Source organism: Oryzias melastigma, linkage group LG19, assembly GCF_002922805.2.
Source record: "Oryzias melastigma strain HK-1 linkage group LG19, ASM292280v2, whole genome shotgun sequence".
In the NCBI taxonomy this organism is placed as follows: Eukaryota; Metazoa; Chordata; class Actinopteri; order Beloniformes; family Adrianichthyidae; genus Oryzias; species Oryzias melastigma.
The window spans coordinates 8,150,965-8,173,453 of NC_050530.1; the positions used below are offsets into that span (position 1 = coordinate 8,150,965).

General features: G+C 35.1%; 1 protein-coding gene across 1 annotated transcript in view; it reads right to left on the bottom strand.

Annotated features, from left to right (window-relative positions):
* LOC112154008 (alpha-tectorin) overlaps nt 1–19,442 on the bottom strand; it is a gene marked incomplete in the record, with an annotated part of 54,112 nt that extends 34,670 nt beyond the window's left edge. Inside the window, 28 exon segments of the mRNA XM_024284544.2 lie at nt 3,007–3,159; nt 3,643–3,808; nt 3,886–3,981; nt 4,177–4,455; nt 4,731–4,846; nt 4,949–4,966; nt 5,493–5,543; nt 5,681–5,704; nt 5,832–5,858; nt 6,691–6,843; nt 7,260–7,425; nt 7,512–7,607; nt 7,754–8,032; nt 8,535–8,650; nt 9,492–9,515; nt 10,843–10,995; nt 11,309–11,474; nt 11,559–11,654; nt 11,819–12,097; nt 12,529–12,644; nt 12,915–13,080; nt 13,177–13,272; nt 13,571–13,849; nt 14,086–14,201; nt 15,042–15,065; nt 15,211–15,234; nt 16,602–16,625; nt 16,768–19,442. Coding sequence (XP_024140312.2) covers nt 3,007–3,159; nt 3,643–3,808; nt 3,886–3,981; nt 4,177–4,455; nt 4,731–4,846; nt 4,949–4,966; nt 5,493–5,543; nt 5,681–5,704; nt 5,832–5,858; nt 6,691–6,843; nt 7,260–7,425; nt 7,512–7,607; nt 7,754–8,032; nt 8,535–8,650; nt 9,492–9,515; nt 10,843–10,995; nt 11,309–11,474; nt 11,559–11,654; nt 11,819–12,097; nt 12,529–12,644; nt 12,915–13,080; nt 13,177–13,272; nt 13,571–13,849; nt 14,086–14,201; nt 15,042–15,065; nt 15,211–15,234; nt 16,602–16,625; nt 16,768–16,813 — 3,349 coding nt within the window.
* Nucleotides 19,443–22,489: the final 3,047 nt, after the last annotated feature.

Here is a 22,489-nt window from a genome sequence, read left to right on the forward strand (position 1 = left end):
ATGTTTTGCAGCACCTTATCTAAAGTGTGATCAAAACCATATTAGTAAACTGGTAGTAAGCTTAATAAATGTGTTAATAAACTCTGTCAGCCAGATATATATATATATATTTTTTTGAAGCATCCTTCCAAGGACACCATGAGGGTGTTTAATCCACGGGATTGTTTTGTGTGTGTCAATGCTCGCGCGCCCGGCTGTGTGTGTGTGTGTAGATTATTTTCGTCTCTACAGTCTGTTTAGATACGAAAACACGATCGCAATTGTCAATCGTGGCGTTTTATTGTGAAAAATTGATTATATTTTAAAAATAAACCGGATTTTCTCATGTATGTTGATGTAACTTCCTGCCAAAATTGACCCGGATCACTCGCGGCTCGCGCACAAAATAGACCAGACGTCGAACGGGCCCTCCGCGGAGGATACGCCGTAGGTTAATATGGGCGCCGAATGAAAGCTTCCTCCGCTCCGTGTCGAGTGTGAACCCGCCGTCAGAATAGCTGTGTTTGAGATCATGCAGGCGGACGCGGCGCTGCGCAGAAGATCGCCTGGATTGCGGTGTATGTTGGGTATTTTGGACTCTTACGTTTCTTGTCAATCATCATGAAAATATCGCGGGAAAGCGCCAACCCAGGCGGGTGCTGTTGCAAATCTGGCGCCGCACTGACTTCAACCCGTCTATATGACTACAAAACAATTCATTGTGGGTAACGGTGTTCTGGTAGTTCTTTTACTTCGACTTGATTCTGATCAGAAATAACGCGCTAAATAAAGGAAATCTGCGCATTTTATAACTCTTACTGGAAAATAATGAATCACTGATGTAAACATGAGGAATATTTTAGTGGTTTTATGTGTTTCTAGTCGTGTTTCCATTAACTCTGAAATTTCGAAAAACGGAATTTCGATATTAAATTCTCCTAATGGAAACACCACAATTTCGAAAAAACTCGCCTTTTTCGAAATAAAGTTTTTGCGCTTAGAGGAGGTGGTATTTGGGCCGTATCGAAACAGTAGTTTTTCGAAAAACTGTAATGGAAACACTTTTTTCGAAACAAACGAGTCACGTGACCATTAACCGGATATGACGTTTCGGAAAGGAAGCAGGAAAAGCTGGTCAAATGCGCTTTTTCACAGCAACTGGCTGCCTTGGGCACCGCACGGCGGGCGCCACAAGAGGTCCCACAGCATCGCACAGCTCATCAAAAGTTGAGCATGTCATGCGAAAATGCTGAATCCACAGCTCTTCGGTGAATTCTTCAACCACGATTCCCCAAAACTGTTTGACTCTACGTCGCTCCCACGTATAAGGAGCCTGCCGCTCCAAGGCTCGGATCAGACGTAGACGTCTTCTCTGAATGGAAAGGATGAGAGCTAGCTCCGTGGCAGAAATGTGAATGAATCTACTGCACATGAAAATAGTGTTTATATCCGTCGTCATGTTTTTTTTAATGACTTATCGCGGGAATTACTTCGAGTTTTTCGCATAATCATGGTTTAATGGAAACACTGTTTTTTCGAAACAGTGTTATATCGAAATTCTAGAAATTTCGATAAAGTTTTGCGCAAAAGTGTAATGGAAACGCAGCTATTGTTGCCTTTAAAAGTTTGTTTTTTAAATAGTTGTTTGTAAACATCTGTTTAGAGTCTGATTCAGAAAGTTTTTCTCACTTGCTGAAAATGTTAATTAAAGCTTGAAAGTGATTTTACAAAATGTTTAAACATTTGCAGATGTTTTTATTGTTGCATAATGTTTATAAATATTTCTGTTTAAATGGTTTATAAAAAAGTTTAATTTTACAAGTTTTATGCTTTGTGCTTGTTTATTGTAAACATTCAATAAATGGTTAACAAAGTTTATTAACACATTTGTAAAGCTTATTACCAGTTTACTAATATGGATTTGATCAAACTTTAGATATGGTGCTGCAAAACATTTAATAAATGGTTTATGAAGTTTATTAACACATTTATTAAGCTTACTACCAGTTTACTAATGTGGTCTTAGTAGACAATGGTCTGACTGAGTAGTCAATATTCTCATTAACACTATCGGGTATTTGCAAGAGACCTATAATGCTAATAAATATTTTACTAGCATTTAACACATTATTAATGCAATAAATTAATCATTTAGTTTATTAAAGGTTCTTATTAAGCTTATTAAAACATAAGTTAGTGTGAGTCATCTATAATGATAATAAATGTCTTACAAGAACTGTAAGGATTACTAATCTGTTAACAAGTTTTGTTAGTGATTCTTATTAAGCTTGTCAACACTTATTTGTTCCACGTATACAATGGTAATAAATGTAACAATAAGCTTCATATTAACACATGAATAATGCTTGTAAATGTGTTAACTTAGGAATTTAATAAGCCTTATTAGGCTTATTACACCGATAAATGTCTTACTAACACCTTATAAGAATGTTAATAATGCTTATTAATGTGTTAAAGCTTGTTAAGGAATCTTATTATAAAGTGTTACCAAAACGGTTTATTTCTCTATATTATTATCTCTTTTAAGTACATTTAGACTGAATCAATGAGAATGATAATCAAACCAAAATCTGTCAAATGGATGAACTTACTTAGAATTGTGGCAGGTGAAGTGGCTGTAAATCAAACAAAGCACAAAATTTTGAATTCAACAACAGAAAAATCATTTCATCTAACCATAACATTTTAAGCATGTTAATGTTTTATTGTTAAAATGTGTGTTGGGGGGGGGGCTTACTTGTAACTGGTGGAGCTACTGTGGCTGTAAATCAAACAAAGTGATTTAGCATTGTACAACAATAACAACACTTCATCAGAATTATTTTATCCCTGAAATGAACAAGTTATTGTATCTACTGAGTCAATGTGTTAAACATGAGAGCTTACTTGTAACTGGGGGAGGAAATGAGACTGTGAATCAAACAGAACAGACCGGTTATGATACTAATAGAAACAATATGAAATTGTGCAATTTTCTCTTTTTCTCTTTATTTAAATTTATATTACCATTGAGACAGAGAAACTGAATGTTTGTCGCCACACAGGTTTCAGAAAAAGAGCAAAGCTCAGTGACACAGTGAATGCCTGATGTGGTGCATGTACACTTTTGTGTGCAGTTGCTGTCGCTCCAGAAGAAATCACTTAACTGCACAGGTGTGTCTAAAACAGAACATAAAAAAAAGTTATCTTTAAGCTGTTGAAATGCACACAGTCCATGGCAGTCCATGTGAATCCGTTACATATTCTCACTCCCAACTCGTTATATATGGACGTATGGTTTGGGCCCCTTCTTCACCCCTTGTTGACATTTTTGGGTATCCCCAACTCATTATTTTTTGACGTGCCGGCGGTTCCCATCAAATCACTGGACCCCAACCCTCGGGTACAGTAACCAGGTACCAGGTTAGGGTACCAGTTCAGGGTTAGGGTATTGGGTAAGGGTACCGGTACGGTCTGCGTTCCTCTAGCTGGTACCGGTCCTGTACCAGTACAGGTCTGCGTCCCGAGGGTTTGGGACTCATTAGTGTGTTTGACCCAGTAACATGCGTTCTGAAAAACTATGTTTTTAGTTGATTTTGAAAACTATTAAGTGTGATGTCATTTTCTGCATTAATATTTTTCCAGAAATAGGCAGAAACTTACCATTAAACTGGCAGCCTCTAACTCCACTGTCTACTTGGAAGGCCCAGCGACCCGTTACATTGACGTTGCTGCCGAGACTAAAAGTGGAGTTGCTGCCTGTTGCAGAACTTGAGAAAGATCCAGGAATGGTGAAATGGTAATACGAGTTTGTTGTGTCATAGCCAGCCTAAAGATTCAAAAAATATACATTAGCACTCAGAAACAACAAATCAATATTCATATGTGAAGAATAATGAGACAAACCTGAACATTCGAGCCAGCTGTGGCAATTGATCCGTAGTTCATAAGAACAAATGATTTCTGTCCTCCAGAGATCAGCACAGCTTGGAAAGTTGTTTTCTGAAAAATATTAAAATGTATTGTATTTGTTTATCTACAATTATTTTACATTGAAGTAGATTTTCACACATTTCTGTTTTCATAATTTTGTTCTAAGTTTACATTTTGTGTCTAAATTTAACTATTTTTAAGAAATTTAAATCAAGTTTTCAAGGTTAATTAATGTTAAAGCGTATTATTGCTCTTCTGACTTACTGTTCCTGTAGCTGGAAAGTAGGCCACCTCATACCATGTTGCCACAAAGACCCACTCAGCACTGAAATTGAGGTTTGGGAAGTAGCTATTAATGTCCTGTGTAGCTTGTTGGAGGACACTGCCACTGGTGTATTGGTTGAAGAGAACTGAGCCAGTTTGACTGTTGTCCAAATCTGTCCAGAATGGTGCAATTATGTCTCTGGATCCATATATTGGGAATCTTTGAGGGGAAAATGATCCAAATGGGGCAGAAAATGTCAAGTGTCCGTTGTGGTTGACCTAAAAACAGAGGGGCAGTTATAAACAATCTCACTTTATAAGCTCACTTTAATCACAGGTGTAACTATATATATATATATATATATATATATATATATATATATATATATATTTAATAATTTTCTTAAATTGTCAAATACATTTCTACATTTCTGTCTTTATCTATAAAAAAAACCAAGCTGTTTAAAATGTATTTTGATCAGAGTGAGAAAATATTCAGTTTTAACATATTTTTATGCATTTGATTTGGTCGTGTCAATAGCCATTTTACATACATAAATTGTGTAGTATGTTTTTCCAAAGTAGACAAAAGGGCTTTGCAGGTGAATCAGTGGAGAACTTCCATCATCAGATCGAGAGCTTGCAGTTCCATAAATTGGATAAAGAGAGTCTGGAAGAAAAAAAAACAATGTTGGTTCAACAATACTGTCTGTAATGTTTTGGATTTTCTGGATAAACTATGATATTATCTAAGGATAAAGAGTAAACTTACCTGGAAGTGTTGAATTGACTGTGAATAAATCAAAGACAGTACAATTCAATTAAAAAAAACATTCCTCATATAAATATTTCTTTAGCCAAAATAGATCTGATTTTCCAGGTATTCTCTCTGTGCTTTGCAAAAAGTTAAAGATTTTATGGTCATGTTTGTGTGTGTAAAAACAAGGGTGCTGTGACTTTTGTACAATATTGGTTCAAGTGCAAGTTTTAAGATTAATTAATTAATCTTAAATTAAATCTTAATTAATTAAGATTTAATTTTGAAGATTTACATTTTTTTTAATAAACTGAGTACTAAAACACAATTCCCATTTATTTATTTCTTGAAATCTTGATCGCATATTTTTCACTCCTTTTTCATTTACTATCTTAGCCATGATTAAAAGCAATAAAAGTTCAATTGAAGAAGGCTTGTATATGCAAGTCATATAGATCATGTGTTTATAAAGCGAAATACATTGATTTTTTTGATTTTTTAAATACATATATATTTAGATGGAAAAAATAACCAAAATCTAACAAAATAAAGAACTTACTTATAACTGGTGGAGCCGATGTGGTTGTAATAACTGGAGGTTCTGCTGATGCTGAAATTTTAATAAAGTAGACAGGTAAGGTTAAAAAAAAAGAAAAAGAGTCAAAGATTAAAAGCTTTTCATAGATCAAAGAACAAACTGTAAAGAGACTATAAACTGAATAAGATCAGTTAAAATGCTATGCTTACTTATTACTGGTGGGTCAAATGTGGCTGTAAGTCACACAAAATAAATCATTATTTACAAAAACAATGATTCATTTTACTTGAAAGAAATATTGATTGTGTTTTTAATATTTGATTGCATTAATGAGTAAATCTGTAAAAATTGAGAACTTACTGGTAACTGGGGGGACCACTACTGAGACTGTGAATCAAACAAAAGAGACAGGTTTAGATCCAAAGAAAAAACAACATAAAATTGTTCATGTGTCTCTAAATGGAACTTTGACACAATTTCCTTATAAAGGATTCACGTCTCTTCCAGGTATACCATATTGTTATGTCACTCGTCATTTTTAATTAGGTCTTCAGTTTGAAGCAACAACTAAAGAGCCCGTAATTTTTTAAGACAATTAAATCATATGTTTGCCTTAAAATTCACAAAGGATTGTCTTTCTGTGTTCTAGTCAGTTTCCCAACCCTCCAATTACCCTGTTCTCCTCAGAGACATATAATCCTTTGTCGTGATCTGACTTGTAACCACCATATGCCTCTAGGCTCTGGGCTTTATTCATCTTCGGTCAAAGTTTATTCCTACAAGGCAAATTGTAATTGGGTAAGAGTCTAACACCCTAAGATTATGGACTTATTTCATGCAAAACTTTCTGTATCAGAAATAAATATTTTCTCGTGTTCCTAATATTTCTCCTTATTGAAATAGAACAATAAAACATTTTTATAGATGCAGCATTTGTTTGATGATTTTAGGCATTCAGACATATTAGAGACATTCAACCATAACTTTACATTTTACCAGATTCATCACAAACTAAAAATGTCAAACTATTCTGAATAAACTATAGATACATCTGAAGAGTAAACCTATTTTTGTAAATTTTATTGTGTACAACGTTAGCATTTATTTTTAAACTATCATTATTTGAATGTTGCATTGGCTTTTTTTTAACGTCAATATTTCTAAACACTTTCAGAACTTCAGTTTGATCAAGTTATTCATGTATTTTAAGCTGAATTACCATTGAAGCAGAGGAATTGAAAGTTCGTCGGCACGCAAGTTTCAGAGAAGGAGCAAAGCTCAGTGATGCAAAAAATGCCCGATGTGGAGCACGTGCACTTTTGTGTGCAGTTGCTGTCACTCCAGAAAACATCACCCAGTTGAACAGGTGTGTCTGAAATAAAACAGAAAAAAAGTTATCTTTAAGATATTGGAAATCACGTAGATCATGACAGTCAACATTAATCTATAATAGCTCAGAATAATATAACTTATATGTATAATTTACATTCCTCTCATATCAACTTTAAAGGCATCACATCACGTATCATATAAAACCATAAAAAACAAGATTAAACTACTAATAATCAATTCATTTTTTTTTATTGTGGAAGTGACCACAAGCAGCATAATGCCTTCCAAAGTGTCCCTTAATCAGAAATGAATTAACTTTCTCCATTTCACATCAAACAGCAAGACGCCTCCAAGTTGTTTATTAATTTCTAAAACTGGACACCTTATCAGACATAATCCCTTAAATATAAAGCTGTCAAAAGTATGCATTTATCAGAATTTAAGGCAGCAACTTACAATAATACTGGCAGCCTCTAACTCCACTGTCTACTTGGAAGGCCCAGCGACCTGTTACGTTGACGTTGCTTCCGAGACTAAAAGTGGAGTTGCTGCCTGTTGCAAAACTTGAGAAAGATCCAGGAATGGTGAAATGGTAATACGAGTTTATGGTGTCATAGCCAGCCTGCAGATTCAAAAACATACATCAACAAATGTGTTTACACTCAAACAACAAATCAATACTCACAGATGAAGAGTAATGAGTCAAACCTGAACATTCCGAGTTGTTGAGGCAATCGAACCATAGTTCATTAGAAGAAATGAGTTCTGTCCTCCAGAGATCAACACAGCTTGGAAAGTTATTTTCTGAAAAAAAGCATACATTTTTTACTACCTTTTGGTTGGCTGGTTGTGTCACTGTTTCACATAAATTTATTCAGCTTTTAAAAGATGACCTAGTATTAAAACATGTATGTTTTGTTGAATCTGTCTGTAATAATGTACTGACTTACTGTTCTTGAAGCTCCAAAGTAGGCCACTTCATACCATGTTGCCACAAAGACCCACTCAGCACTGAAGCTGAGGTTTGGGAAGTAGCTATTAATGTCCTGTGTAGCTTGTTGGAGGACACTGCCACTGGTGTATTGGTTGAAGAGAACTGAGCCAGTTTGACTGTTGTCCAAATCTGTCCAGAATGGAGCAATTATGTCTTTGAATCCATATATTGGGAATCTTTGAGGGGAAAATGATCCAAATGGGGCAGAAAATGTCAAGTGTCCGTTGTGGTTGACCTAAAAACAGAGGGGCAGTAATAAACAATTGCCTGTTATTTGCTCATTTTAATCATAGATGGAACTATGTTAGTTTAAACAACTGAGTAAAAAGAGGGGACAATTATGGGACAATTAAAATATCAAATAACTTTATAAATTTTAAGTAAAAGCCAGATTAAAAAGGTAGGTCTTGAGTCTTCCTTTAAAAACATGAACAGTCTCTGCAGCCTTGAGTCTCTCTGGGATGCTGTTCCACGGAAAAGGTCCATAGTAACTGAATGAGGCCTCGTCATACGTTTCTGTTCTGACTTTTGGAATAACTAGGAGACCTGTACCAGAGGACCCCAGGGTCCACGAGGGTTCATACCTTGAAATCATATCAGATAAATATGAAGCCCCAATACCATAAACCAATAAAATAATTTTAAAAACAATTCTGAATTGCACAGGGAGCCAATGAAGCGATTTTAAAATTGATTTGATTTCGTTAAAGAGTTTTGTCAATAACCATTTTACATACATAAATTGTGTAGTATGTATTTCCAAAGTAGACAAAAGGTCTTTGCAGTTGAATCAGTGGAGAACTTCCATCATCAGATCGAGGGCTTTCAGTTCCAGAAATTGGATAAAAGTTGCCTAAAACAAGTTAAAAAAAAAAAAAGTCAGTGCCGATTAAATTCATACCAACATCAATAGTATTTAGGTTAACTTGATTTTAAATTGTGAAATTAGATAAAAGTGTTAAAGAGGTTTTGAACAGTATTTGACTATAAATAAATGACCAAACACACCAGAATGTGTAATAACTTGTCTTATGAAACACCATTTTGATTCTATTTTTAATAGAAAATTTAGTTGGTTTTCCATGAGAAATGCTTTGAACAATATCCAATAATTATGAGGTAGTTGTGAGATTGTTATGTTGTAGGAATTTCTTTTATTTAACCACAAAAAACTCATATTTAATTCAATAACATGACGCTATAAGAAGACTAGGATAACTAGGCAACTTCATAGTATAGATCATGTGATGTCAAACTGGTATAAATTGCTATGTTTAGCTCTTCCTTTAAAATCTTGATGTAGCTTAATTTTAACTTTACCACAAATTATGTTCAAATATATGAGAGAGAAGGATTCAGAGTCTAGAGCTTCCAGGCAGGCAAACCTTGAGGAAGACCAAAGAGGTTTACGGATCCAGCGAACGAAGACATGAAATTAGCTGGTGTTAAGAGTAGAGAATGTAGAAGATAGGGTTAGATGGAGGTCGCTGATTTGCTGTGGTGACCACTGAAGGGAAAAGCCAAAAGAAAAAGAAGAAGAGGGAGGGATGCACTCTTAAATTTGGCAAGCTCTCGTTATGGATCAAAAGACATAATAGAAACCATTTCCGTTTGACATTTTATTCTTTTTTCATATATTTTGACAGAAGAAATAACAGATTAATAACCAAGATAAGTCAAAGAAATACACTTACTTAAGACTGCTGAAGCCAATGAACCTGTAAATCAAACAAAAATAAATAAATAAACTATACATGGTTAAACTAACGAGTCTAATTCTAAAAAAAAAAAAAGTGGTTACTCTTGTTGCTAAAAATGGACAAAACTTTGAGCATTTATATCCACTTAGAATGTGAATCAAGCAGAATCAAGGGGCCCTACCATGAAAATTCTACTTTATGAGGTTTTAAATGCATTTTACTGTTCATTCCTCACTATAACGAACTCCAAAGCGGTATTTTGATCCATTCATGCATTTAAGAGTAATCTTCTAAAAACCTGCGCCGTCTGCAGCAGCCCCTCCCATACCCACGAAAACGAGCGAACGGTATTGTGCTGACGACAGCACGATTTGAACCGCTCCTTCTAGGAAGAGTCTGCTCTGACAGCACCGTTCCCACTCTTAACACTAACACTCAATTTCTCCACTGAGCTAGTGGTGATCAGCAAAAACTTTTATTTTAGATGCAGAATACCATATATCTTCCACTTGTGTCCTGTCATCAAGAAATTCCAGCTCAAACAGGTTTTGTTACTTTAGACGCGGGGCTTCTTTAAGACCCCATCCCTTTGTCAGGCACATTCGTGCAGACGTCGAGAGCATTTGTGTAATAAACCAGTGTAGCGATGGCTGGGCCCACTAAAGGCAGATAAAGTGCATCCAGCTTTGAAGAAATTTGGATACTGTTTATTTTTGTGTGAGAAATGAAGAAAGACAGACTCTAGGATCATGTCATGAAATGGGCGGTAACCACACACAGCAGAAGGCGGAGCTTTAGGAATCAAGTCATTTTACTTTCGAGTAGGAAAAAACTCCAGAAAAATAACTGATATTTCATAAATAATTGTATTTTAGTGTTCCAAAGGTAATATAAGATCAAATATAAGGAATTAGCTCACTGTGAAAGGCTTAAGAAAATCATAGTACGGCCCTTTAAGATAAAACAAAGAAACAACATAAAATCATTCATGTTGTTATAAATTGAATAATCAGAAACATTTCAATAGACTTAGTAGTTAGACAATTTTAGGTGCTCAAACATGTTTGAGAAATACTCCTTGATTATCCATTTTAACAGATAATGTATAAACCATAGACTTTAACAAACTCAACTTAATTTCTTGATCTGTACAAAAACAAATGCATTTTTGTTAATGTTGGTATAATTTACAACTTTATCTTTGCGTTTTACTATTAATTTTGATCGACCAATTCATTATTATGAAATTTTGCCATTTTCTTGTGTATTTTTGAATATCAATTCTGTAAAACTCTTTCAGAACTTCAGTTTAATCAAGTTATTAATCTATATTAAGCTGATTTACCATTGAAGCAGAGGAACTGAAAATTTGTTTGCTGGCAGGTTTCAGGGAAAGAGCAAAGCTTGGTGATACAATGAACGCCTGATGTGGTGCAGGTGCACTTTTGTGTGCAGTTGCTGTCGCTCCAGAAGAAATCACCCAACTGCACAGATCTGTCTGAAACAGAACAGGAAAAAGTTATCTTTAAGATGATGAAGTTCATGTACCCCTTGATAGTCCATGTTAATCCACAACATTGTAAAAAAACACACACACACACACACACTTGTAATAAAAAGAAAAATAACCTGGTCAAAATATAAAAGCATTTTCAAACAGGACAATAAAAATTGTTATTCTTCATTTTTCAGTTTTATTGTCATTCTGTTGTCATCTTTTTTTGCTGTTGTTGCTGAAATCCTGCCTGATACGAGCCATTATATTTTTGTCAGGAATCATGTATTCAAAACAATTAAAAGCAGCAATTTACTTTTAAATTGGCAGCCGTCAGGTCCGCTGTCTATTTGGAAGGCCCAGCGACCCGTTACATTGATGTTGCTGCTCAGACTAAAAGTGGAGTTGACGCCTGATGCTGAACTTGAGAAAGATCCAGGAATGGTCAAATGGTGAACAGAGTCTATGGTGTCATAGCCAGCCTGCAGATTCAAAAATATATATGAACAAAGGCATTTACACTCAGAAACTGCAGATTAATCCTCAAGTAATGTGATGAGTCCAACCTGCACGTTCTGAGATGTTGAGGCAATGGCACCATAGTTCATGAGAACAAATGATGTCTGTCCTCCAGAGATCAACACAGCTTGGAAAGTTGTTTTCTAAAAGAAAAGAAAATTGGTCTGAAAAATCACCTTTATTAACAATTTATAGTCCCCCAGTCTAAAATTTTATTGCATTCTCAAAAAGAACAGATAACTGCTGATCTTGAATAAAATCGAATATTTACTTGGCCTGGTAATAATTTTACTGATAAAAGACTTACTGTTCCTGTAGTTGGAAAGTAGGCCACTTCATACCATGTTGCCACAAAGACCCACTCAGCACTGAAGTTGAGGTTTGGGAAGTAGCTATTAATGTCCTGTGTAGCTTGTTGGAGGACACTGCCACTGGTGTATTGGTTGTAGAGGACAAAACCATTTTGTCTGTTGTCTAAATCTGTCCAGAATGGAGCGATTATGTCCCTAGATCCATAGAGTGGGAATCTTTGCGGTGTATATGAGCTAAATGGAGAATTAAAGGTCAAGTGTCCATTGTGGTTGACCTGAAAACACAATTGCACTTATAAATGCTCAAACTTCTCACATCACATTAACTGCAAAAGCTGAAAAAGTCAATTTATTGATTCCTATAGTTGTTAGCCTTTTAAAACTGTAGATGTCGCCTGTGACACAGATAACTCTTGCTCTTTGGCATACCATAACTCTTCAAATTCTTAAACAATCACCATAAATGAGCATGTTCTGACACTGATTCATATCAACTTTTCATATTTGCTTCTTATCAATGTGATGTGCGACACATTACTAATGTAAAGTGCTGGGTAACACTGCAAATAGGATTACATTTCCTTCATCATATGAAATGAACACAAGCAGTCAAGTTTTTCTGACAAGAGGAAAACTGTTTTGATTGTGAATTATTTTTTTCTTATTGCCTTTGATTAGATTGTTTGTCATTATTATTTTTACATACATAAATGTAGTTGTATGTTTTTCCAAAGTAGACAAAAGGTCTTTGCAGGTAAATCAGAGGAGAACTTCCATCGAGTGACCGGTAACTTGCAAGTCCAGGAATTGGATAAAAATGACCTGAAAATAAATCAAATTGTCAATGCTGAAAGCAATACTAACATTTGTATGCGTTTGAGATCAACTAAAGTCAATAATCTAAAGTGAAGTAAAAACTAACATATTTCTCTTTTTGACAACTAAAAAGAGGAACAAATGTTTATACTGTTTATAGTTTCATTTTCTTGACAAATTTCAGATTCTCTCCACTTACCTGGATAAAGTACTGTGTTTACAAAAACCACAACTAATACCAGTTATGATGCTGTGAAAATTACAGCAGGACTTTACCTTTAAACTTGAAGTTATCCGGACCGCTGTCTATTTGGAAGGCCCAGCGACCCGTTACATTGATGTTGCTGCTGAGACTAAAAGTGGAGTTGACGCCTGATGCAGAACTTGACAAAGATCCAGGAATAGTAAAATAGTGAAAAGAGTTTATGGTGTCATAGCCAGCCTGTAGATTCAAAAATATACATCAATGAAAGTATTACACTCAGAAACTGCAAATTAATGCTCACATAGTAAACATATTGAGAGTCATGAGGCAAACCTGAACATTCCAAACTGCTTCAGCAAGAGAACCGTAGTTCATGAGAACAAATGACTTCTCTCCTCCAGAGATCAGCACAACTTGGAAAGTAGTTTTCTGTAAAATGTCATAAATGTTTTAATGCATTCTGGAGTTTCATTCAAACAATCATTTAATATTCTAGTGCAATTCTACAACTTGATTTCATATTTTATTTGTTTGCAACCTGTGTAAACATGTAACAGTTCCTTATGTAATCAATGTAAAAAGTTATATAGTCTACCGCTATAATAGATGATGTGATGTTACTTTGAATAACAGTGAATACAAGGCAGTTCAATGTGTTGTAAAAAATGATATTAATGATGTTCTGACTTAATTATTGTTAAAGCGCATTATTGCTCTTCTGACTTACTGTTCCTGTAGTTGGGTAATAGGCCACTTCATACCATGTTGCCACAAAGACCCACTCAGCGCTGAAGTTGAGGTTTGGGAAGTAGCTATTAATGTCCTGTGTAGCTTGTTGGAGGACACTGCCATTGGTGTATTGGTTGTAGAGGATCAAACCAGTTTGACTGTTGTCCATAAATGTCCAGAATGGGGCAATTATGTCCATAGATCCATATAGTGGGAAACTTTGGGGTAAATATGACCAGTATGATGAAGTAAAGGTCAAGTGCCCATTGTTGTTAACCTGAAAACAAATTTTAACAGGTTTACTTCTTATAGTCAGTTTATTCAAGGCTGAAAAAAATACAAATTATGAAGTCCAATTTTTTTATGAAAAAAGTTCTAACAAATTTCCATCATAATTATGAACACAATCTGTGTAAATTATTTTCTAACCAAAAGAAGTCATTTATTTTTGTTTTTAATTTTTTTTCCCATTGCATTTGGTTAGATTGTTTTGGTATTAGTATTGTTACATACATAAATGGTGTTGTATGTATTCCCAAAGTAGACAAAAGGTCTTTGCAGGTAAATCAGTGGAGAACTTCCAAAAAATGACCGAGGGTTTTCAGTTCCAGAAATTGGGTAAAAATTACCTGGAAAAAAATGTAAAAGTCAGTGCTGAAATAGATCTCAACTCTAACATATTTCATCTTTCAGGGTGTGCTTTATTTTATAATCTAAAGTAAATTAAAAGCAACATTTTGAAACAAGTAAAATACTGAATTGTTGAATTTCACATACTGTAAAAAGAGTACGGGTAAACTTTGTCATTGTAGGTAAATAAAAGTAAACATATCAGTAATTTAAAAGGATAACAATTCTCAGAAGAAAATCTTTTTGACCTATATATGTAGACACAAATGAGTAGTTTTGTGTTACTCTGCTAACTGGTTGTTTACTTCTGATGTTTTGTGTGCAAAACATTATACACATTGACTGTGCAATAGAAATGATTGTGCAATAAAAAATGTTTGTATTTAGATGCTTTGCAAGACTGAAACACTTGAGGACGGTCTAAAATAAAGCATATGAGAACAAGTTGAGTGAAAGTCTATAATGATGATTGCCAATGATACCTTGGTTGAAGAAATAAAAGTATCAGTTTAGGCGTAAAAGGTGTTAAAGGTCTAAATCCTAACTGAAGTAAAGGAGTATCCAAAGGGCCAACAATTAAAAAGTAAAATCTCCTAATAGTCTTTGCCTTTCGCATTCCAAAGCTATTTAAGCTAGGAGGACAGATGACTAGAACCTACTCCTCCCATTTTTTATGCATGATCTACCAGAATGCTCACACGGTTTTCATTGCACATTTTTCTTTGTTTTAATAGACGCAGTCTTGTTTGTAAAGCAAGTGCAGCATACTTCTATCCAATCTGTCAAGTTTGTAAGGACACGCACTGAATAAAACAAACATTCCAAAAAAGGTCACCTACCCGGAACTGAGAAGGCATCTGTAGCTGCAAACGAAACAAAGAGTTTATTTTAAAACATTTTTAAAATAAATATGTTTTCCTCTCAAAACCAAGCATTTTTTAAATGAATTTACTCAAATAACTATTTTTTTTTAATAGTAAGAATCTTTTTTTTAAACATGTAACTCACTCTCAGTTGGGGAAGCCGACGTGGCTGTAAAATTAAACAAAAACAAAACATTATCATGGACACTTTATTTTAGTGTAGATATACAGATAATTTAAGGATTTCAAATCACCCTTTTAAAGTTAAATGTTGACATTATAATAGTCAGTTTTCAGACAAAAAAAATGGAATACTTCTGCTGCTGAAAGAATGTTATCTTTATAGGATGATGCTGTACATAGAACTTAGAAAAGAATGGTAGTTTATACTCATTTAGCACAACTCCTAATGCAAAGTGGTTGCACCAAATACTAGTGAAGCATTTGTGATGTAGTCAGGAGGCAAGATAATCTCAAATGTTGAATAAAGGTGCTAATGATTTTTAAGTTCAGATGCCAAGACTAAACTTCAAGACGTCACCTAAAATCTTTCAGAAAAAGTGGTTCATTCAAATGTTTTGTGGGGATTTTTTTGAAAGAAAAAGTGTTACTGGAACATGCCTGATGTGACATTTAGATGTAGCAAAACCTGTTCTTATCTATTTTTAAAGATCCTTAAAGTCAAGTTATTGAAACCGGTCTGCCTGCAATTATTCATGTTTTTTTTTAACAAAAAATATTTTATTTTATTAACCTAAAAGCTATGAATTTTCCCATTTAAACAATCTTTCCTTTTTAACCAAATTTATAACCAGTAACAGTCACTTTTTTTTTTTTTACATTATCAATTTTGTTGGAAATATCAAGTTCTAACTGACACTTTTATTTAAAAAAAAAAAAAAAAATTCAGGCGCATGGGAAACCAGGGTTGGTTTTCCAGGGGGGCAATGAGCTCAACTATGTAGCCAAAAGGGAGACCAAGTCTGGGTCTCCCTGTGCCTGTCCCCAGCCAGTATAAAATATAGAGTTGTGTCAGGAGGGGCATCTGGCATAAAAAATTCTGCCAAACTAAATGTGCAGATCAATAAAAGCTGTTTTGCTGTGGCTACCTCCGAAGCACTATGCCGAAATGTGAACAGCATTCAGGTTTTGTTCATGAAGACACAAAAAAACAGAAACCAAAATCTGAGCATCCTCCATGCAAGACACACCCTGATCTTGTCAGTAATGTTTTGTTTTCTTCTTTCACGGCTGTCAAGAGTATTGTTTCTAATAATTACAAAACATTTCATAAACCACACACCCAAACACATTCTTGAACATAAAAAAGACTAATCTTTTTCTATTCTGAAGTCACATTTACGGTCAAAAGTTTACATAAAGTATCTGTTTAAACCCATGTCTGAGCTTATCTTAGGTTGCCCTATTTTCCAATGAAAATAAGGACTTAATCTTTTTCAAAAACTTTTTTAAATTAATAATTAAGTAAATAAGTAATAGCATAAACAAATAAGAGAAAATGCATGTTGTACTCACTTTGATTTTGTGAAATCACAACACCTTAAAAAAATACATATTTAATATATTAGAAGTTTTACATTGACATTTAACATCAATCCACCTATGAGGAGTAGTCATTTCACAGAGTTACATGTTTACTATTGTTATTATTCATTATTAAATGATTTGTTGAAATACTTACACAGCCTTGACAGAAGCAGGAGCGGCAGCAGAGATTTGCCTGCCATCCTTTAAAGCTCAGATGACTGAGCTCGAATTCAAAATACGGAGCCAAAATAAAAGTACCTATGATGACATTAAAATAAACGAAACCAAGATTCTATGCAGAAATAAAAAAAATGCTCTAGCAGATTAGAAAAGTTTTAATTTCAATAACTAGAATTGCTCAAAGGAAACATCACAATGTTGCCTTGTCATGCAAGCCTGTTCATCAGGTGAGACTGCAGGGATGCAGCAAGAATTTATACGTTGGAGGCTGGCACAGCTTCAAACAACTAAGGATTAGCCAGTAATGTACTGGAAAAAAAGACATTCTATTTATTTCCTGGTAGATCTTTCCACACAAATTCTTTAATAAAGTTAAAAAAATGGAAAAATGTATGCAACTTTTAAGTAAGAAATCTTTGAAATATTCATTCATTTATGCAGCAATTTATTTATTTATTTTTTTGCTTTCTTTTTTTATTTTAAGCCGGGGCCTGAAATGTCTTTTAAACAAGCAAATGTAATTCATTTAAAGAAAAACTTGTAAATTAAACTGCTAAATATTACTGCTAATTATCACCAAAGGCTGAGAACACCCACAGTCTGTGCTGACCCTAGTTGGGGACATACTTTACCAATTCAAAGTGACACCTTGAGGTTTGCTTTTTTTTTTTTGTCTTTTGTAATTATTGGTTTATAATGCAGTGTTGAAAGATAGTGTCTGTGTATAGCTGGGCTATTCTTTGCGCTTTAAATTCTATTGTGATAAAACAGATTGAGGACGTTTCCTCAATACTTCAGCAGGTTTTTTTTTTGTTTGTCAGCATGAGAGATTGTATCACTTCTGTAGAAAAGAAACCGAAACTTTAGTTGAAGGCCGTCACTGATGAGGGTGGCCCAGCTCTTTATATAGATTATCATTTTTAAACCAAGTAAGCACTTGAAATATTCAGAACATTGTATTTTGAAATGTAAAAAAGGGGAAATTTAATTTAATGTACATCAAGTTTAAAAAAAATTTGAAAGGCTGTTAGAACTTTCATGGAAAGGTTTTTATGTCTCCCTCTTTCTCTCTCTCTCTCTGTACATATATATATATATGTATATATAGACACCAGATACAAAACAAAAATAAGACAATTTTATTCAGTCTGAACACTGTGGGGTTATTTTCTTTGAAAATTTTCACTATTATCCGACAAACCCAGTGCTGGGCAATATGGAAAAAAATTGTGTATCACGATATAAATTATTTTATATCGCGATAACGATATATATCACGATATATACACCATTTGCTTCAAGAGTCAAATGTATTTAAACTGAACTTTTGCTTTTTTTCTTTTTTTTTCGTCATCTAACAACAAATTCTGATAAGGTTAATCACAGTTTTTCCATCCTCAAAGTTCTGCTACACTTTACGTTCCAAGCATTACATTTTAATGCAAATTGTCGCTTTTCTCAGTGACAGAATCAGCTGATTCACGTCGATCACATCCGCGCTTTAGCTGTGCAGTGCAGCATATCAGCTAGTCTGCATTTCTCCAGTTATGTGAATTGCATCAACTGTTTAATAGTTACTATAACCAAAACAATATAAACACTGTAGCCAAATATCTGGTGTTAAAGTAATTTTTTTTTTTTTTAGAACTTATAAGCGAAACTTCAATCTCAAATTTTGAGCAGAGAAGAAGCACACGTTAGTTTTACTTTGAAAACAGAACGCTCCGGTGACAGTAGAAATGCACATTCGGTAAAATCCAAAATTATTCTGTACTTCAGAGCAATAAATATTTTACTAGACTCAAGTATATTTGTAAAGATCACAAATCAGAGATCTTGAACATCGCGAATATTCGTCCTCGAATTTTCTGAGCAGGTCGCGAAAATACGAGTACTCAAATATATTTGTTACAGCCCTGTTCCACAGCTCGGTTTAACTCTTATTTATTTTAGTCTCATATGGTCATTTTTGTAGACTTTCCTGGAGTGATAGAAGGTTTGTTGTGTTACAATCGGCGCGGGAATAGCCTCCTAGCATAATTTACATATTGCTGTCTTCTGCTCAGCGTCGGGCGTCATGAATCCAAAAAGCCACCAAAACACAGACGTACCCCTGTTTTGCTGAAAGTGCTTCTTCTTGAGCTGCCTGCATCAGTTTATCTGTCTGTTTCAACTCCGGGGAAACAACTTCAAGCTGTTGCACGTCCATCGTTCTGCACTCATGTTAAGTAGCATGAAGTATGTCGTAAAAGCCGTGTGAGTGAGAATCAAAAGACATAAAGCAGCTTAACGTCGCAAAACGACAAGATGGAGGTTTTTTTGTGTTTTGTCTTTTTTACAAATAATCTCTTTATTTTGTCTTTATTTTCACTTTTATATATTTTTCGTGTACACATTGACGAGGCAACACCTTGGGCTAATTAATTACATATTTGCCGTAATAATTGATCAAAGTAGGTTAGAAACGTTAAAAGAGAAATGCTACGATAGACTTTTCTATCACCCAAACGATATGTATCATCATATCGCCCACTGTCTATCAACATTTCCCACTTTTATTTATGAAACTTCTTCATAACTCGATTGAGAGTAACATCCCAGCCAGCAAGCCCAAGTGGGCCCTGTATGGTTTAAAAATGAGCAGAAAATGTGGGCCCCAAATGAGTTTGTCCCCAGTTTTCGTGGGAGCCATACCTGTTTGGACACATTGACTTAAGTGGGCACTCAGTGGGCTGGCTAGTTATGCTAGCTATGCTAGTATGACGGCGTAGCAAGCTCCGCTGCCCAGGATCCGGCAGAGCTATCGGGGTCGCCGCCCAGGCTACCGATCTCTGGGCAGCAGAGCCAATTTGGGCAAACACAGGTTGGCCCACCACGGAAACTGCGCACAAATCCATTCAGGGTCAACATTTTCTGCCCACTTTTAAACCATTTGGGGGCCCACTTGGCCTTGTTGGCTGAGATCAAAGTTGGAAGTTCCAACAAATTATGACTTCGGGGCAGGAGTGCACGGCAAACCCGAAAGAACAAAAAGGAAAATTAGGTCAGGATCATGACTGGAACTCTGCCAGTAGTAAAAAATGTGGTTGTTTTTAAGGTGAAAGAATGCTATAAACTAATGTCTCCTCCCTCCTCAGATTCCTTTTTAGTCACGTGCAACCCAACACGTCAAAGTTAAAAGAAATGCAATGTAATTTTTACTTTGCTGTATAAGGTCTGCCAAACCAGAAACTTTGTTGTGCTTCAAGGTACTTTCCTTGCACCATTTCCACAATCTACGGCATATTTTCCATGCCACCCCATAGAAGTTCCTATTTTTCCCCACTAAATCCAAGTCCAATGTTAACCAAGCTCTCAGGAGACCTAAGTAGTAATTAAAAACGTAGAATGGAAAATCTTGAAAAACAAGGTCACCTAAAAACCCCCTATAAATGTGTCAAAGAAAAGTGCGACTGCCAATGAGAGACATGAATAAGTGATACAAGAATGTCCTCTTTATCACGTACCTGCTGGCTTGTAGGAACATTTTTCTGCAACAACTTGATTGGTGTATAATTAATGAAGGAAGGAGCATTAGCATAAACTAGTGAGACAAACCAAACTTTTACCAACTAAGTCAGATACAAAATAGAACTCACAAAAAATAAATGACCACTAATGACATTCATATCACATAAAAGGGCAGGTATACTTCAAAAACTGAATCTTAAGACAGCAAAAGAGGCCCTTGTCTCAAAAATATTTGTCTTACAGGAAAAATTATTTTATCAATGAAGTTTATAAAAAAAATTCTTAGTTTAAGAACACATGTCAAAGTGAATAGACTTTTATCTAAAGATTGTAAGATCATTTTTCTTACCCCATTGGCAGATTTTTTTCTCAATGAAAATCTGCCAATGGGGTAAGACTTTCTGGGTCCTGTTTTTTCTGTGAAAGAGGTAAAAATTAATTATGTGGACCATGATGCTTTTAAAAGGACTGCTTTTCCTGAATAAAATTACATCTAATCAATCTCACTTTTTCTCCACAAAAGAAAAAATAATGTGTTCAGCATGATTAATTTGTGTTAGTGTTGATGTTTTCCTTATTTAAAAATAATTTCAGTACCTATACCGATTTAATGTTTAAATAGCCACTCCAATGAAAATCGTGTTTTGTTTTGTTTTTTTAAAGGCTTGTAGAATATATTAAGAAAATTAAGCTTAAGCTAGCATTTCTGAGTATTACTTTATTTAAACCATTGTGAATCAGGAGCACATGAGAAAGTATAGTTTGCAAAAGGGCCATAAGCTCCCTGTTTCACTCGATTCTGATGCATCCACTTGTAATGAGTCAATCCTTGGAGAGCTCTCTCAGTATCATGGGCGGACAGGTTCCTCCGAGCCAGTGGTCCCAACGAACAATTCCGAGGTGAATTTCTAACTACTTCTGCTCTGCAGAATTTAAGTCCGAGAAAATAACACAGGTATTTGGATTTTAGCTAAAAACTGTAAAATCATAATTCAAAGACCACTGGGAACTCTGAAATAATTTAAAAGTTTATTGGAGGGTCCTTGAGGAATAATTTCAGTCTCTATGGATAATTGCATGTTTAATTTATTTTCTTTACTTCATTACTTGTAAGTAGTTGAAGTGCTTTACACTTACGAGATGCAAGAATAAGGGGGTAAAGGATGGGTGTGTTCATGAAGAGGAATGTGAAGCACTGCTGTTGTGGTTTTTACAGACTTAACTGCAATAACTTGAAGGACAGTTTTTAATTCCATTACCGGAATACAAGAAACTTTTCATGGCAAGCAGCCAATTAGGTATTTGTGTCACGATTTTTACAGCTGCTATTTTTTTGCTTGCTATGTATTAAAGTTTTGTTTTTTTAACTGCTTTTTAAGTCCTTGCAGTAATAAGACACGCTTTCACAAAGTGTCCAAAAAAAGCCAAAAACCACTGACTAATTTTACTGTTGTTCTGAGCAGTGGTCCCCAACCTTTTTGGGGCTGTGGACCGGTCAGCCAGTGTGGAGTTATTCCGCGGCCCAGCCGGGGGGGGCATTAAAAACATTAATCCACTGTGTTATCATGTACAACTTTATTAGCTGGGTCCTCATGACGTCACAACAACACAGCTGAACATAACATGACCAACATCGTTTCTACCCCAGCGCAATGCAAACTTTCTAAAGACGTTTGTTTTTTGCTCATTTTGCTATCTTGAGATTACATTTAACGGGATGTATCATGTGACGTGTTGCGGGCTTGACGTGCGTCAAGTGAGGATGTAAATGAGAAAATCCGGTAACTTTTCAAAATAAAACATTTTCAAAAAAATAAGATGATGGAGATTAATTGTTCTTTCTGTGCGCCCCGGTAACAAATGACCCCGGGGGTCGGGGACCACTGCTTTAAATGTAATAATGATCTCGTCAGTCATCTGACATCTGTGCATAATGGAGGATTGATAAAACACATAACGGCTCTCAATTTTGTGTCATGTCAGAAAAGCAAAAGCTTCAAGTGCAACATTTTAACTAAAAAATATTTAATTTCCCCCCCCTGCACGTACTTAGTTGGGTGAGCCGTGCGACTGCCTCCTTTTCTCCTCATTCCCGACCCAAAAAAAAATCCTCATCCCCGAACTGCCCTCTGCGCACTCTGAAATGTGTATCTGAATGGACGAGCATGTTTGAGCATTTCTATGAC